Source organism: Mytilus galloprovincialis, chromosome 7, assembly GCF_965363235.1.
Source record: "Mytilus galloprovincialis chromosome 7, xbMytGall1.hap1.1, whole genome shotgun sequence".
Classification (NCBI taxonomy): domain Eukaryota; kingdom Metazoa; phylum Mollusca; class Bivalvia; order Mytilida; family Mytilidae; genus Mytilus; species Mytilus galloprovincialis.
The window spans coordinates 67,421,571-67,438,640 of record NC_134844.1 but is presented as its reverse complement, the minus strand read 5'-3'; the positions used below and the strand labels follow the sequence as shown (position 1 = coordinate 67,438,640).

Below are 17,070 nucleotides of genomic sequence, written 5' to 3'. Positions count from 1 at the left end.
TACCGAAACTGTAAAGGTACAAGAAATAATCCTCATTACGGCACGTAAAACATCAACAAAAATGTAAGTAAATAGTACCAGGATTATAATTTTATACGCCAGACGCGCGTTTCGTCTACATAAAACTGATACAATCAATTCACTGCATTTATGGGTTATTGTCCTCTAATGACAGTATGCATCTATGGTTAATCTTAATATCAAACAATTACTTGCAAATCATATTTGATCGATTGACAACTAAAACATTAAATCACAAACCATGATGACGGTATGAGGGCTCATTTGAAAACATTAGTTTTCTGAATTATTTGTTCATAAATACAAAGATTCCACCAATTAAGAATAATTACATAAGTTATTGACGTGATAACTTTTTGACAAATACAACACATGCATGATAAATACATATGAAACCATATAAGGTCATTTATGGATTAGTTTTCAGTGAGTTATATTGATGTTGAATCATAACAAATATTTCAGCGTATATACATTTACAATTGATTTAACTGTTCAATAAAGTCGGAATTTTGTCTTCATTTCCAAGTAGATCATTGACAGTCGTTAAAATAATTATAATATCTTTACTTGAACTACCTATTGTTATGTATGCATCAATCTTTATTATGTCCATTTGTAATTTTCCTGTTGTTAGAACCTCCAATTAGCATAGAAACGTATATGGATGCAATTAGATCAAGACAAGAGACCAGACAATATGTCAGAATTCAGGTCATTGGCAAAGATCGTGTTGGAAAGACAAGTCTTGTACGTAGACTACTATTCTTAGAAAACGGCGCATATGATGGAAAAAGCACCGATGGAATTGAAATAAACAGAAGATGCCAAATTAGAAGAAATGATGGCAAATGGTTTGTTGGTGAGGGTAAGCAACCTTTGTATTCCCTAGATGCAAATCAAATATTAATTTAGTTGCATTATTGACACATTTAAGAAGACACATAGGTGTATTCATTCAATTTATAAACTTGAGAAAGATGCATTTGAAGGAACATAAAGTGTAAACACTTCGCGTACACATTCCCTTTGTACATGCTTTTTTATATTAATTTTAATAGTTGATTAAAAATTATGTTTTCACAGAACAACAGTTGTCTACAAATACTGGGGTAACTGCCAAAAGAAAAGACTCTTAGATCCTTTATCCAGAACCAAAATGATTTTAATAAAGATTTAAAATTTTCGAAATTATGATACCGACTATGGCTTGTGTCATACACATACTGTACATGCATGTCTTTTGCATGCATTTGTTTCATTGGAATACTTGCTTTTCCATATAGGACAATCGCTACAGTTTATCAAGTGTAAACTTTAAACAGGGAATTACATATTTGACTGGGCTTTGCTCATTGTTGAAAGCCGACCGATGACCTATACTTGTTAATATCTGTGTCATTTTGGTCTTTTGTGGATAGTTGTCTCATTGGCAATCATACCACTTCTTCTTTTTTATATTGTCATTTTCTGGCATTGCACGGAAATATTTTTGGATATCCACGTGCATTTTCATTTAGTAATCTGGCTGCAGCAGCATTGCCACCTTAAACACAATTATAACAAGTGCTTTTAGATGGGGAATTTCGATTGACGGCGGTTGAATTAATATTTGGAATAAGTTTCTAGAGCACGTGAATATCCTTGAAGGATTGGTGTTTAGTGTTTTCTTTCCATTTCGTAAAATCATGATTAATTCAAGGGTTATGAAAAGGTAAAATGAGGCCGAAAGTCATAACATTGAATTAAGAATTTATTTACGTTAAAAGTACTTTTGTTGCGTATTCACTTATAATGTATGTGTTTTCATATAATATCATTGTAGTTGACACACAAAATAAAGAAATATTAAAAAGGATGCAGCTGGCTCTTTATACGGAACAACCAGTTTTGCATGGGTCATGTAAACATTTAGGGAATGCATCTGTACCATATGTATTAGAAACGAGGCATAATAAAGAGATACCAACTACCTCTCAGGAATATTTATCGGGAATAGAAAAGAAACAAAACGGCCAGAAACCGCTTCTATCTAATAAGAAGGACATTGACACCGAAAAGTTAGGAATCTCTTTAGCAACCAACAACGCAGACGTCAATATATTACGCAATGCAAACAAACGTGAAAAACAAGAAAATATTAATTTGATTAATCATGAAGTACCTGATGTTCATACAATGTCTGTTGACCAAATTACTGAAATGATGATTCATAAAATGGATGAAATTCTGTCCAGTGCAAGGACACAAAAAGAAAGAAGGGAGGCCGATGATTTAGTAGAATGTGGTATTTGGGATTTTGCCGGCCAACAAGACTATTATGCCACACACCAGACATTCTTTACGCAACATGCAATCTATCTTCTTGTTGCAGATATTGAGGACGATATTAAACCTATAACACACAATGAAGATGATTGTTACTGTATTGAAGGTAAATTTATAACCAATGTATATCATGCATTACAAAATAATCAAACGATTGTGTTTCTAGCGTATGCCCCTATAGCATTGTATAGCTTTTTATTGATAAATCATTATATTGATTCATGAACCTGATTGTCCACTGTTTCTTTCGTATAGAGATGTTATTTGTTGTAGACTGTTTTATTTGCACATATCTGCAGTGAAGTATCTGACTTAAGTAAACAGACATGTTTTGTTTTAAACAGAGTATTACAATATAAAAATTATGGTAATTGTTTAATTGAGTTTTACTGAACATGTTTGTCATTGTATGACAATTTCTTACCAAACGTAGCCAATCTAGACGAATAGTGTTTTGATAGATACATACAGTCATAGTATGTAAATATCTTAAATGGTCAGTTATATATATCTTTAAATTTCCAGTTATAACCAGACTTATTCAATGATCTGATGAGTTGAGACTTCATAATTCAGAAGAAACAGCACTGATTTGGAATAATTAAATTTTACGCTTTTCAACATTAAACCTATGACTGTTACGTCAATGTTTAACATGCATCTTGTACGTTGCAGTTACATGTATCAATATTCTCTTTTTCTTTTGCTCTAGTTTACAAGTTATCCTCAGCTGTTTTCTAGTTCTGAAACCTTTGCCTTTTGTTAGATGATCTACTAATATTACAAATTTAGTACTAGCATCGTAAATGTATCTGCAATGTCATCCTGTACACTTTACAGAAATATAACATTGTGATAAAAACTCTTTCTGTTTTCAATACAGACCATTGAAACGTCATAGACAAATTACGAGCCTTTTAATTTCGCCATGTACGGAGTCATTCATGGTACAACAAATATTTAAATATATTTAAAAGATTTGTGTTTGAAAATTATGTGACTGCTTTTTTTTCTAGACGGAAGGATCCAATAAATCTTAAATATTTTGATATTTGGTATTTTTTTACAAGAAAGGGGTTATAAGGTCTTGCAAATATATGGACAATTGCATGAACTATCTCTTTTTCTTTGGCCATTTACCTCATATTTTGCACATTGTAGATACTAGTATATGGAAGTATGAAGTTAATGTCTTCGCACCATTTAACTTGGTTGACAAATTCTTTATGATATTTCCTTTTGAAATAATTCTCCAAACTACTAGTTTTTCTCAACAAATTAAAAAAAATTGAAAACAACACGTTTAATAATTTCTTGCGTCAGAAGCGCTTTTCAGGATTTACCTTCATCAGAAACGCTCAAAGCCAAACATTTGAAATCCGAAGATGTATAAGACCGAAACCGTTGAAGAGACATAAAGAAAATGTATAAGTACCGAAACCGTTGAAGAGCTTAATATACACTAAAAATAATTGATTTGGGTCATGGCTACGTATTGCCTCACATTCCTGTTTCCAACTGATTGCGTTTTATTTCTCAATATATATAGATGTTTAGTATATACCATTGTCAATTGTTAACAAAACAACTGCGCACACCGATCATATAAATCGTTGGTCAATGTTGTTGCCGGTCCCCCGAAAAGCTGTAGTATATGGTTTTTTAAGCTACTGGACAGGAAAATGTAAAAAGGTTTATTGATCAAGTTAACTATACAAAATGTAACATATATAATGACAAGTAAGAAAAAAAAATCGAAACCAATGGTCGTCTTATCAATTCACAGCATTTTTTGTCGTCATATAAAAAGTGTTCTTGTATTTTCTATTTTATTGTTGCCTACAATCATGAACATTAAGGTCTCCGTATTTTTCGCAATCTTTCTACTCTTTGACATTTAAAACCTTTCCAAACAAGATTTTGCTAAATGTTCTAAGGGTAAAAGGTACACTATTTGATTATTATCTAAAAATATGTAATAAACATGTTGAAACAGAAAACAAGTACAATATCTAAACAAGTATCCATATGACCAAAACCACAAGTAAGGAGATTAAATATTTTGCCAATTGTTTATTTTGTATATTTGGTAAACGAATAACTAGTGTTATCCTGACATAAAAAAGATAAATAACATAGTCTCGAGTTGAATGCATTAGGACTTGTTATAAAGAGAAACAAGTGCAATGTAAAAATTAAGACGGCCATGTCTTGCTGAATGAATGATTAAGGGTGTGTGATCCTTACAGGGCCTTTAGTAAAACGAAGATGAATGTAATTAGAACAGAATAAAGAAGACTTGATTAAAGAACAAATTGAGATGTACGTATTATAAGAGGTATGATGGGAGTTGTTTTTTCAATATACAATTGCATTTCCATTGTGACGATTCAGGTGCCTCTAGTTTGTTGCATCTGTCAAAATCGATCAACAATTTCAAAGAAAAAAAACCCAAAAACTTAAATGGCTCTGAAAACGTCTTTGTTGTAGTCACAATGTATAGCCCAAGGATTACAACACACTTGTGCTATATAACAGACAGGGAATAACAAACATTACTTCGATTTTATTTTCAGACTATATTGACTTTTGGTTTGACAGTGTTCATTGTTTTTGTAAAGATCATTCAGCAGACAAATTGTGTCCACCTGTTATAATGGTTTGTACTGGTACCGACAAGTTTGAAAAGGTAAATACATGTATATCATAATGCAACTTAAATGTATATCTTTTTTAAACAACCGTACACGTAAATTATAATACTGTAGGTTTTTGTCTGAAAGACGTTTTCTTTACTTCTTGTGTCATTTGATGATTTGAGACGAATGTCGTAGACATTGAAATATTATAGTAAGTAAGAAAAAAGTGTAATATATTTCAAAAAGCTATGCATTTCAGAACCGAGAAGTGTTGGATAATCAATATTTTGTATTGATTTTTTCATGATGTTAAGGTAAATGAAGTTTTATAGCATATATCAGTTATCCATGACTTAATTTTCATTGCATTATCTGCAATATAACTGTTTACAAATTTATTTGAATGTTCCCTTCGCCTCTCTTTTCATTACACGTGATCATCTTTGATTGAAATGGATGTGATTACTTGAACTTGATTTAGAATGGTTTTTAATAATAGCAATAATTCGACTAAAGCATACCCCCATTTCTTTTAAATGCTCGGTTCTGTAATATCGAGCATTTACATATTTGGAAAGAAATTACTATTATAATAAAACGTGAAAAATGTATCAAGTTAACACTATACTCTATCCGTATTGATGTATCATTGAGCATACTTTTTATTCCATACATGATCGCACGTGTTTCTAAAGGTTCAGTTGTATAAAAAAAGGTCTTAAACAAAAGACAAATTCTCATCTGGGCAACATAGTCCATCCCGCTCACCCTTTTCAACCCTTTTTCCTTTAATTGGTTTGTTTGTCGTTCAGACGAACATACATGATCATTGTTTTCAAGTCTTAAGGCTTTCATTTAAAAAAACACCTTAATATTTTACACATTTAAACAGTTATAGCTCTTCATTTGAAGGATATACTTGGGTCAGGTAAGGAATGTTTTTTTCATAAGACACCGGCTGAAATATGCAAGTTAAACACTATAAAACGTATGATAGAAAATAAAGATAATGTAAACAGAATAAATGGTGAAAATACAAGGAGAGCAGAGTCTTTATAGTTAAAATTGAGAATGAAAATGGGGAACGTGTCACAGTGACAACAATCCGACCATAGAGCAGACAACAGCCGAATGTCACCAATGCAGCGAAAAACTTCTGCACCCTGAGGAGTCCGTCCGCTGGTCCCTTAACCAATATGTATACTAGTTCAGTGATAATGGACGTCATACTAAAATCCGAATAAAACATAAGAAACAAAAATTAAAAAACCATACAAGATTATCAAAGGCCAGAGGCTCCTGACTTTGGACAGGCGCAAACATGCAGCGGGGTTACACATGTTATTCCATTTTTTATACATTGCCAAGGTTAACTCATTGTTTGTGTAATTTGAGTAATTACTTTATCAAGTGGGTTGCAAAAGGATGTGGATATATTCTAGTTAATGAAAGGATAATGACAGCACTGGGATATTCAAACTCATAAGTCGTATGTTGTAAGACGCTTGAACATTTTGAAGAGAGAAACGACTTGTATGTTATGTATTCCTTGCACTGCAAACGTGAATTGATTTGATTTCACTCAAATGCATTATAAGCTATATACTTTGGTAACAAAAGGTTTGAGTTTGTGGCTCCTCTGTGTTTTTACTGTTAATCTTATATTCAAGAACATTTATTATTTAGTTCACATTGATGCAGGTAAATTAAACTGTTGTCATATATAAGTCGATTTGCTGAATATTTAATACGCACATTGCATGCTCCGTATTATTAATATATGCACACACATGAACTTCATTTTAACATGTTTAATGAATAAGGGCAACACTATACCGTCGGGTTACAAAGTAAAGTCGAGGGAAAATCTATAAAATGAAAACAACAAAACAATAGACATACTAAAGTTTAACAAGACAAACAAACAATAATGTTACACACAGAGAAAAGAACATTTTAAATGTAACATTAAAAAAACACCCGTCATGTTCCTGGCTTGATACTGGAAATTTAATACATGACAGGACTACAGTACAAACATATTCAAGAACATTCAGGACAGATAATACACAAATAAACAATACAATTATAATAGTTTTCGACATGCTAATTGTTATCAATGGTACCAGGCTGATCAATCAATACGCCAGACGCGCGTTTCATCTACACAAGACTCATCAGTGACGCTCAGATAAAAGAAGTCAGAAAGCCAAACAAGTTTTAAGAGCATTGATGACCCAAAATTCTAAATTAAGTTGAGGAAATACGGCTAAGGTTATCTCTGCCTGGGATAGGAAAATCCTTAGTATTTAGAATAATTCATACTTTTGCAAACAGTGCATTTATTAAAACAATGACACTATAATTGATACCCATGTCAACACCGAAATGCTGAATAAGCACAGAATAAAAAAGAAAACGTAAAACAATTTAGGGCAGTACATAAAAACAGCACAACAGAACCACGCATTGTCTATCACACGACTGGATTATTGTTATAAAATGACGTCATAGATAAATTTCCAAAACATCAACTATTTCCTTTGTTTTGGGCAAATTAACATACTATACATATTGTTTTCAACAGGTTGAAGATAGGAAAAAATATACAGATAAACTTTATCAAAATTTTGGCAAAGAAAGAAAGTTTAATCACAACAGAGGCATCTTTTTTATTTCGAATACACAGTTTACAGAAGAAGATAAAATGGAAATTGAGAAATTGAGAAAGCGTATTTCAGACATTGCATTGGATATGAATTACTTTGCTGAAAAACTTCCTACAAAGTGGATTCAACTAGAAACTGCGCTTGCAGTTTTAAAAGATGCAAACATACATGTTTATTCGTGGGATAATATGGAGAAATTAGCTCAAAAGAATTCGATAGACGAAAATGATCTCGTTTCTTTCCTTAATTACCAGCATCAAATCGGAAATTTAATCTTTTTTACAGAGATCAGTGAATACATAATTCTGCAGCCAGATTGGTTAGTGCAATGTTTTAGATGCCTTGTATGTGATTGTCATACTGAGAAAAGAAATCATAATTTAATTTGTCCAACTGCTTGGAATGAGCTGAAAAATTCAGGAGAATTATCAGATTTATTAATCAATCAGCTATTTCAAAAAGAGCCAGAATTGAAGTTCGAGGACCATAAGGCGCATGTACTAAATGTCATGGAAAAGTTTGACATCATCATAAGACTACAAGTTCAAGATAAAAGCATCGACAATAGTCAGAAGTCAGATTCTTACTACTTGCCGTGCATGATTGCAAATTCACCTTCAATCAAATCTATCAGGAATGAATTTATTCCAAATAACTCTAATGACGTAATGACACCTTGGTTGGTTCTTGAATTTATATTTCTTCCTTTTGCATTTTTCAATCACATTTTGTTCCATTTCATTCGAAAATATAAAGTTTGTAAAGTTGAATCTATATATAGAGGGAAAGCAGTATTTTACTTAGACGAACTTAGTAGATTTATTATCTGCTTTTCACATAATTGTATATCCCTGCAGATATGGAAATGGGGTTTTGTAGAGGATAATGTATATCGGACAATTTTGAACGAACTGTGTGATAACATTGAAAGCATACAAGAAAAATTAAGGCAGAATATATATTATAGTATGAAAGCAAAATGTAGTACTGGCGATTATACTAAGACAAACGGTAGAATCACCTTAACAGACTTCATTTCAAAAGACAAATACTTTTGTAAAGAACATAGATGCCCCCACAACATGTAAGACATGACTAACACATGGTTAAAACATGCTGTAAGTATTGATATTGAAATTTAAGACAGTTAAATAGTAGAATTCTTCAAAAATCCAAGAGTGATATCTTAAACATGTTAAAAGGATCAAGGTTCAAGATTTTAATACATTGTATCAAGAATGTACCTACGGAATATTAAATTTTATTTTGCAGATCTAACTTCATTGACGTCAGAACTTATTTAAACAAATTTTACAAACTGTTTTTAGAGTAACTAACCTAAACTAAAGGAAGCACTTTTCGTCTAGATTTTGTTCCTGAAAATTTATCTAGAAATCAAAAGATAAAAAGATGTAAAAGTCAACAAGCTATTCAATGTATATAAAATATACACTTAAAAACTACTCTTCGATCACCTTTAGAGCAGTTTGTGGAAAAATATGTCTAACCCTTAAAGATTTTTACTGTTCTTCCTTGGTTGTATAGACTTGGTTGGTTGACCGTTATAGAATAACTGTTTCACAGATGATATCAGATATGTTCCTTATGTCGCAACTACAATCCTTTTCCCTTTTCACAAATGTGACCTTCCGAATTAGACCATTTACCAGGTATGTAATAACATGAGCTACACGAGTGCCACATATGGAGCAGGATCTCTTTAAAGTTTTGAAGCACATGATATTACCACCAGTTTTGGTGGGGTTCGTGTTGCTTAGTCTATAGTTTTTTATGTTGTGTTTTTTGTGCTATTTTGTCTATTTGTCTTTTTCTTTTTAAGCCATGGCGTTGTCAGTTTATTTTCAATTTATAAATTTGATATCTTTCGTCCATTTTTTTGGGACAATTCTGATAACAACACATATCATTACAGTTTTAAACTTGTATCGTTTTTGGACAGTTCTACCATTAAACATGTAGAACAGATAATGAATATTGATAGTATTTTTTCGGGAATCTAAAGTTACATTACCTTAACCTAACTTGTATCCTTAACTAAGATCTGATAATGTCAGGTTAACTTTTGTGTAAGAACACGATATGATCACTGTTTATTCAAATGTTTGCAACGTAATACAAGAGGGACAGTCACATGTATCATGAACCTCTACAATTGCCTTTCTTCAGAACAGAAATAAGTAAAATATAACAAGTTAATATCCTCATTGTCCCACTGCTTATTCATAATACTATACAAAAGTACCTTTGGTTGGTTAGAATAAATATAAACATTCGTGAATCACAGAATAAAAACGTATTTCATTAACTATAATTACTTAAAATATGTAATGTTATTTTCTATAGCATGACATTAAAGGTCAAATCTAGCTAGCTGTCGTCTCCTTAATAGCAAATCATATATTACTTCTTTGTGTCACTTGAAAATCACATTCTTAAATAAATCATATGAGTTATACCATATAACAGACTCTTGCAGATTAACACTAATTCAGATTTAGAAAGTTATAAACTAGAACTGAATCTGATGTTTAGAACCTGACGTGATAGTTCTACCCAGAACAGATCTACTACGCTAGAATTCCTATTAGGTAGAACTGTTCCAGAACTGTTTGAAACAGTTGTATGAACGATTATTCGAACAGTTATAAATTAAAACTAACACGACTAACATTATGGACATTGCTGCATTAGATATAGAAACAAGCGTCTTTATTTTGCATTACATTTGTCATTTTTGTCCAATTTTTTATTCATTGGATAAAGGAAGATGTGGTGTGAGTGCCAATGAGACAACTCTCCATCCAAATAACATGAATAACAATTTATAAAAGTAAACCATTATGGGTCAATGTACGGCCTTCAACACGGAGCCTTGGCTCACACCGAACAACAAGCTATAAAGGGCCCCAAAATTAATAATGTAAAACCATTCAAACTGGAAACCCAATGGTTTTCGGTTTAAATTGTTCACTCCACATATCTACATTTCTTTTTATTGTAGTTGAAAAATATAACATAAACATGATAAATTTACCAATTTAAATTCTATCTTTTTTATTGTCTTTTCAATTTTAGAAAGAATGAATAATTTGTGGTAACTGAATGAACATTTCAAAGGTCAAGTTGAGTTAATTGAAAATTTAATAGTATTGATGTGTAATTCATTATAATTAGGTCTTTCCACCACTATTCTGTGGAAATCCCCATTGTATTTGTTCTGATTATTAGGTCTTTCTACTTTTCTGTGGAAAGACCTATTGTATAAATTATGTTCTGATTATTATTAGGTCTTTCCACTTTTCTGTGGAAAGACCTATTGTACAATGATGTATTTGTTCTGATTATTATCAGGTTTATCCACTTTTCTGTGTATTTCTTTTGATTATTTTTTTTCTTCCGCCTTATTTGGTCTTCCGATAAATATTTGTATCGCAATATGTCGCTTAGATATTTCTCATAAGGTATCGTATAGTTCATGCGTTTTTAAATTTCACCCTGCTAGGACGAACAATTTCCTTTCTAAGAGTTATTTCCCAGAACACTGTTTTCCTTGTGTGTAGATCTCCTCCGTAACCGCTGAAGAAAGCGTCAAATTTATTTCATTAACTTGCTCGTTATATCCTTTGCATGATTTGTCCTATTTTAACCGAAGCAATGAACACTCCATATGAGGGTTATTTCCCCTTATGCATTTTCTATTAGTAATATGCATTTCTAACTAGTAAACAATAAGTGATAGAGACCTATGGTATTTTGATTTAAGGTCCTTGGTCCAAAAAATGATAATTAGGTCAAGGTCAAAGGTCAAGATTATATTATAAATTTTGATGTTGGCTTATTTTCGCTTATATATAACATATCGACAAACTGTTTTATTAAATTGTTAGTTGCGACATGTCGTAACTTATAAATTTTGGTTGAAAGGGTGCATAGACAATTGCAATAAATGGGAGATTTCGCCATCTTACATTTAGAATATATATTTTTGGAATCAGTGTGAAAGAAGCTATCATATCAGACCGGAGTAGACATTTACCTCACAATAAGTAGCAAAGTATCTCCCTTATTTCACTCAAAAGTATATTGAAATATCTTATGTATTGCATCAGTACTAGCTTCTTTTCATAATTTCTTACATGTTGAAAGACCTTCAATTGTTCTCTGAACAAATGTTTTTTTAATTTTCCATGTAATTGTTCTGTTTAATTGAGCATTTTTTTTTAAATAACATACTATGGTAATTTAGTTAATGTTAAACTACTTTTCAATTGCATTCCAATTTCATGTACTGTTATGGTTGTAATGATAAGAAATTATATCACTATTAAAATTGTTAAATAATATTCATTTAACAAAAATGAGAATTTCAGGTACACATCTAATTTTTTAATGCACACATATATTTGTAAATTATTCTTAGATTTCGAAATCGTTAAATTGACATACAGACCTGTGCCTTATGGTCAAAATGTAAAACAAAATATATGATAATCATCTCTTAGAGTTGTTTAGTTTTTAAGAACGATTTTTACATGTTTACCTAGATTGGTTAGTGATTCATTACCTTGTTAAAAAAAATACGCTTTACATGTATATACCAGCAATATGCATACCAATATATATCCATCATGCGTTAGTGTCATAAAGTAAATACTGCTCGAAAACAATACAAATTATTCATAATTAAGGTCCAAGCAGTCGAGCGAGTCCAAAAATAATCAATAAGACTACACACGAAACCAATCCAATATTATTCATTGATCCTTATAGTTAGTGTACTTCAACTTTCTTGTTGGTAATTTGAAGTACCCTCCTTATTCTTGAGCTGCATATAAGTGTAGAACCGCATGTCAGGTATAGGCAATCCAATCATAACAAGCATAATCACAAGCCATGTGCTTATTACAAACACAAACGGCACAAGTTCATAGTAGCATTAATTTGACAATTAGTCTACGTTTGATCGTTAAACCTCATGTGATTAATAACTTAATAAATATAGTAGGGACAACAATCATTGTTTTAATAATTATTTTTCACCTGGTTTACCTTACTTTTCAAAGCTGTTCGTTATCAAATGTAAAAAGAATCGATTTTTTTTATAGGTAGAGAGAGAAGAAAGAAATATAATTAGAAAAGAACCAGAAATAGCTCTACAGGAAACATTAGCTGCAGATACAGTGAAAGTAGGTCGTCTTTACATTTGAATATATCTCACAACAAATAATTTCATAAAAATCAAAGGGATTTCTTGTAAAAATCAAATGTTGAAGTGGGAAACAATCACTCGTCTCAGATATTCATGCAAATACAATGTTTGGTCTAAATAAAGGAATATATCGAAAAAAATATGTTTGTTATTCTATGTAAAGAATACAAGAGGTTGTGTCTAGTTATTCATTACACTGAATTGCTAAAAACTCTTTAAAACCATACACAATTATATCTAACTAATCATCTTTTTGTATTTTTAGGCAGAAGGAGAAGAAAGAAATATAATCAGGAAAGAACCAGAAATAGCTCTTCAGGAGTCATTAGGTGCAGATCAAGTAAAAGTAAGTCGTCTTTGCATTTGAAAATATCGCAAAACGAATAATTCCATACCAATCAAAGGATATGTTACACAACCTAAATATTGAAAAGGTAAACAATCACTCATCTTTAAGTATTAATGCACATATATCTTTTTTAATCTGAACAAACGAATACATGTACATAGAAAATAAGATTATGTTTGTAATTCACTGAAAGGGAAAACAGGGATTTAATTGGTGTGGTTATTCGACACAGAATCCTTACAAACGCTTAAAACCAAACGTAATCAAATCTAAGAAATTATCATTTTTTTAATTTTTAGGCAGAACACAAAGCAGAAAGAAATATAATTAGAAAAGAACCAGTAATAGCTCTGCAGGAAACATTAGCTGCAGATACAGTGAAAGTAGGTCGTCTTTACATTTGAATATATCTCACAACAAATAATTTCATAAAAATCAAAGGGATTTGTTGTAAAAATCAAATGTTGAAGTGGGAAACAATCACTCGTCTACAATTATTCATGCAAATACAAAGTTTGATCTAAATAAAGGAATATATCGAAAAAAATATGTTTGTTATTCTATGTAAAGAATACAATAGGTTGTGTCTAGTTATTCATTACACCGAATTGCTAAAAACGCATTAAAACCATACACAATTTTATCTAACTTATCATCTTTTTTGTATTTCTAGGCAGAAGGAGAGGAAAGAAATATAATCAGGAAAGAACCAGAAATAGCTCTTCAGGAGTCATTAGGTGCAGATAAAGTAAACGTAGGTCGTCTTTACATTTGAAAATATCTCACAACAAATGAATCCATAACAATCAAATGGATATGTTGCAAAAGTTAAATATTGAAAAAGAAAACAATCATTCATCGGACAGTATTCATGCACATACACTTTTTAGTCTAAACAAACGATTACTTCGAAAATGAAATTATGTTTGTAGTTCAATGTAAAGGGTAAACAATGGATTAAGTTGGTTTAGTTTTTCATGAGATTGCATGAGTCATTAAGTGCAGATAAATTAAATGTAAAGGGGAAAATGGGATTAAGTTGGTTTAGTTATTCATTACACAGAATCCCTAAAAACGCTTAAAATCAAACATAATCCAATCTAGCAATTTTTTCTTTCTTTTTTATTTCTAGGCAGAAAGAGAAGAAAGCAATATGATATATACAAGGAAAGAACCAGAAATTACTCTTCATGAGTCATTTGGTGCAGATAAAATGAAAGTAGGTAGTCTTTACATTTTAAAATCTAACAACAAATAAATCTATAACAATCAAAGGGATTTTTTGCAAAAAATAAATGTTAAATGGGGGGAAAATCACTCATCTAAAATAATTCATGCGAAATACAACTTTTGTTCTAAACAAACTAATATATCGAATATGTTATGAATTCAAATATGTTTGACAACAGTAATTCAGTGGATCCCTTCACACTGTGGAGTTTGGGGTAATGAACACTCCGACACATAGTTTGAATATAATACTGAATATTATAATGTTTCAAACTGAACAACAATGATCACTATTTATCTAATAAGGTTGTGTTTAACATTGACTATGCGAAAATAGTAGCCAGGGTGATAGACAATAGTGCACGACCCGAAAGGGTCCATCGTCTCAACCCCTGGCTTCTTTTTTCCACAGTCAATTTTAAACACAACATTAATATCATTAGTATACTGACTGTTTACTATTTCAAATAGTGCTAATTGTGTAGTTCTATGTAAAAAAGGCTTTATAATAAGAAGCCCTTTATGTAACTCTGCATATATATATATGCTGTCGTACAGAAATTTTATTTTTGTCTACTTGACTGTTAGAAAGCGTTACAAAAAAATAGCTTCAAAAGTATGTGTTTTGAGATGAAATAATTGATTTTAACTCTATCTGAATATAAATCATTATTGACTAGTTAAACAAGTAGAATTATGGTGGTGCTAGATGTTGTCTTAAACTTGCTATGATGTACATTGTGTTATAGCTTTACTATATCGTCCGGTATTATTTTTATTTTGTCTAAACAATGTTTACTTCATAACCGTCCCCTTTCTTCTCCTTAACAATTTTCGAAGTACTCAATAACTAAAATACTGTGATGTGGTGATATTTAAGTATTCAAACAATTTCGGCTTCAGCGGCAGTAAACAGAAGCTAACAAATAATAAAATCGTTTTAACAGAAACTACAGTACATTAAAGTCTCATAAATTATTAGAAAAATGTAAATGACATTTACATTTTCCTCTTATTGTTCAATTGTAATAGTTGATTCATTGTCAGGCTAATAAATCCAACCCATTTCCCTTCCAAAACAACTTAGCTCCGCCTTTTCAAGTAAAATTGACAATGATTGAAGTGAAATAATAGTCTGTTGCAACAGCAAGGCATACTAATTTCGCATAGTGCAGTTAACGCTATATATTTCTTTAAAAAGACATTAAGAAGGACATTCTTACAGGAAGTATAATAATAGTGAATAATGAGCATCCATTACACAGAAGACGATGAAATGCTTGAAGGTGTTGGTGAACATTGCAAGTCGAGGAGGAATGTACTTATACACCTAATTAAAGCATATATTTGTAATTGGATATTTCCTTTAATTGCTCATGCTATTTAAGAAAAAACACATCAAAATTAAATAGGTGTGCCTTCCTACCCCGTTTGAACTGTATTTCAAAACGTTTTTCGGTCTTACACATCGATGTCAACATGCATCTGAACAGAATGACACAATGAAAAATAAATGGCGAGTTCAGCTGTGAATTTGACTAGATTAATTATTCTCTGTAAATGACATGTTTGACGTTAACTAAACAAACAAGGTAAGGAATTTTATACTGTCTGTGCACAACCTTTAGATGACTGAAAAAACTCATTCATTGTTAACATCATATTATTTTGTGATGAAGGAATCGTGCAAAAATAAATGCAAATGGGTTGTCCTTTGAACTTAGATCAGACTTCCTTTTAATCACTCTTATTCAAAGCATTTTCATGAAGTTTGACTTACTCATGACTTGTGATCTAAAACATAAGTGTTGACTTAGCACTTTGAAACTGCTGACATACTTTTAATATACATAGTCATTTATATTTTATCAAAATAGAGGGAAAATATGAGATCGAATCTTACTCGATCGTTCTTATTTGTTCGCAAGTTAATGATTATAAATCATTTGAATAATTATGAATTGGTTAATTTGTTTTTATAATTTGAGTCTATTAATTAGAATTTGAATGGAATCAATGAGACAAAACTTATAGTTAAATTAAGTTTATTCATACAAGGATATTGCAAATCTATTTCGTTTTATTTTAAATTATGAAGAATTCACATTGAGAATACTTTGATTATTATTTCTTTTCCATGTATACACATATCAGTATTGTAAAGGAATTCCTGTTAGTGGTTATTTTAATCCAGTTTAGATCAAGTATTCATTAATATTTTGGATACCCCTTGTCTTTATGTCTAGGATATATGTCTATGCTGTTATAATGTTGTTACAGCAGTTAAAAAATATTTACCAAAATATAAATATTAGAGTTACACTTGGAAAAATATAGTATGGCACAGAGCAACATTTACCGTAATATTACAACCCTATTTTAGTTCTAAAATTGTTGTAAAATTGATAAAACGTGTTTATCTTATTGTTTTACATATACAGGTATGTCTTAAGTATCACAGTATGTTTAGTAAAAAGATGGAAAAAAAAATATATATATATTATATCCACTTATAAATAACAGAATATAATGCTTTAAGTAGTAATAGTATATCTGATTTAATTCTTAAGAATGGGATTTTATGCTTAGAATTTTGAAACATTT

General features: G+C 30.8%; 1 protein-coding gene across 1 annotated transcript in view; it reads left to right on the top strand.

The window, feature by feature from the left end:
• The window catches only part of LOC143083525 (uncharacterized), a 40,977-nt gene that overhangs the window by 7,083 nt on the left and 16,824 nt on the right, over positions 1-17,070 (top strand). Inside the window, exons 5-8 of the mRNA XM_076259775.1 lie at positions 13,160-13,233; positions 13,536-13,619; positions 13,910-13,990; positions 14,369-14,455. Of these exons, the coding sequence (XP_076115890.1) occupies positions 13,160-13,233; positions 13,536-13,619; positions 13,910-13,990; positions 14,369-14,455 (326 nt within the window). The remainder of the gene's footprint in view (positions 1-13,159; positions 13,234-13,535; positions 13,620-13,909; positions 13,991-14,368; positions 14,456-17,070) is intronic.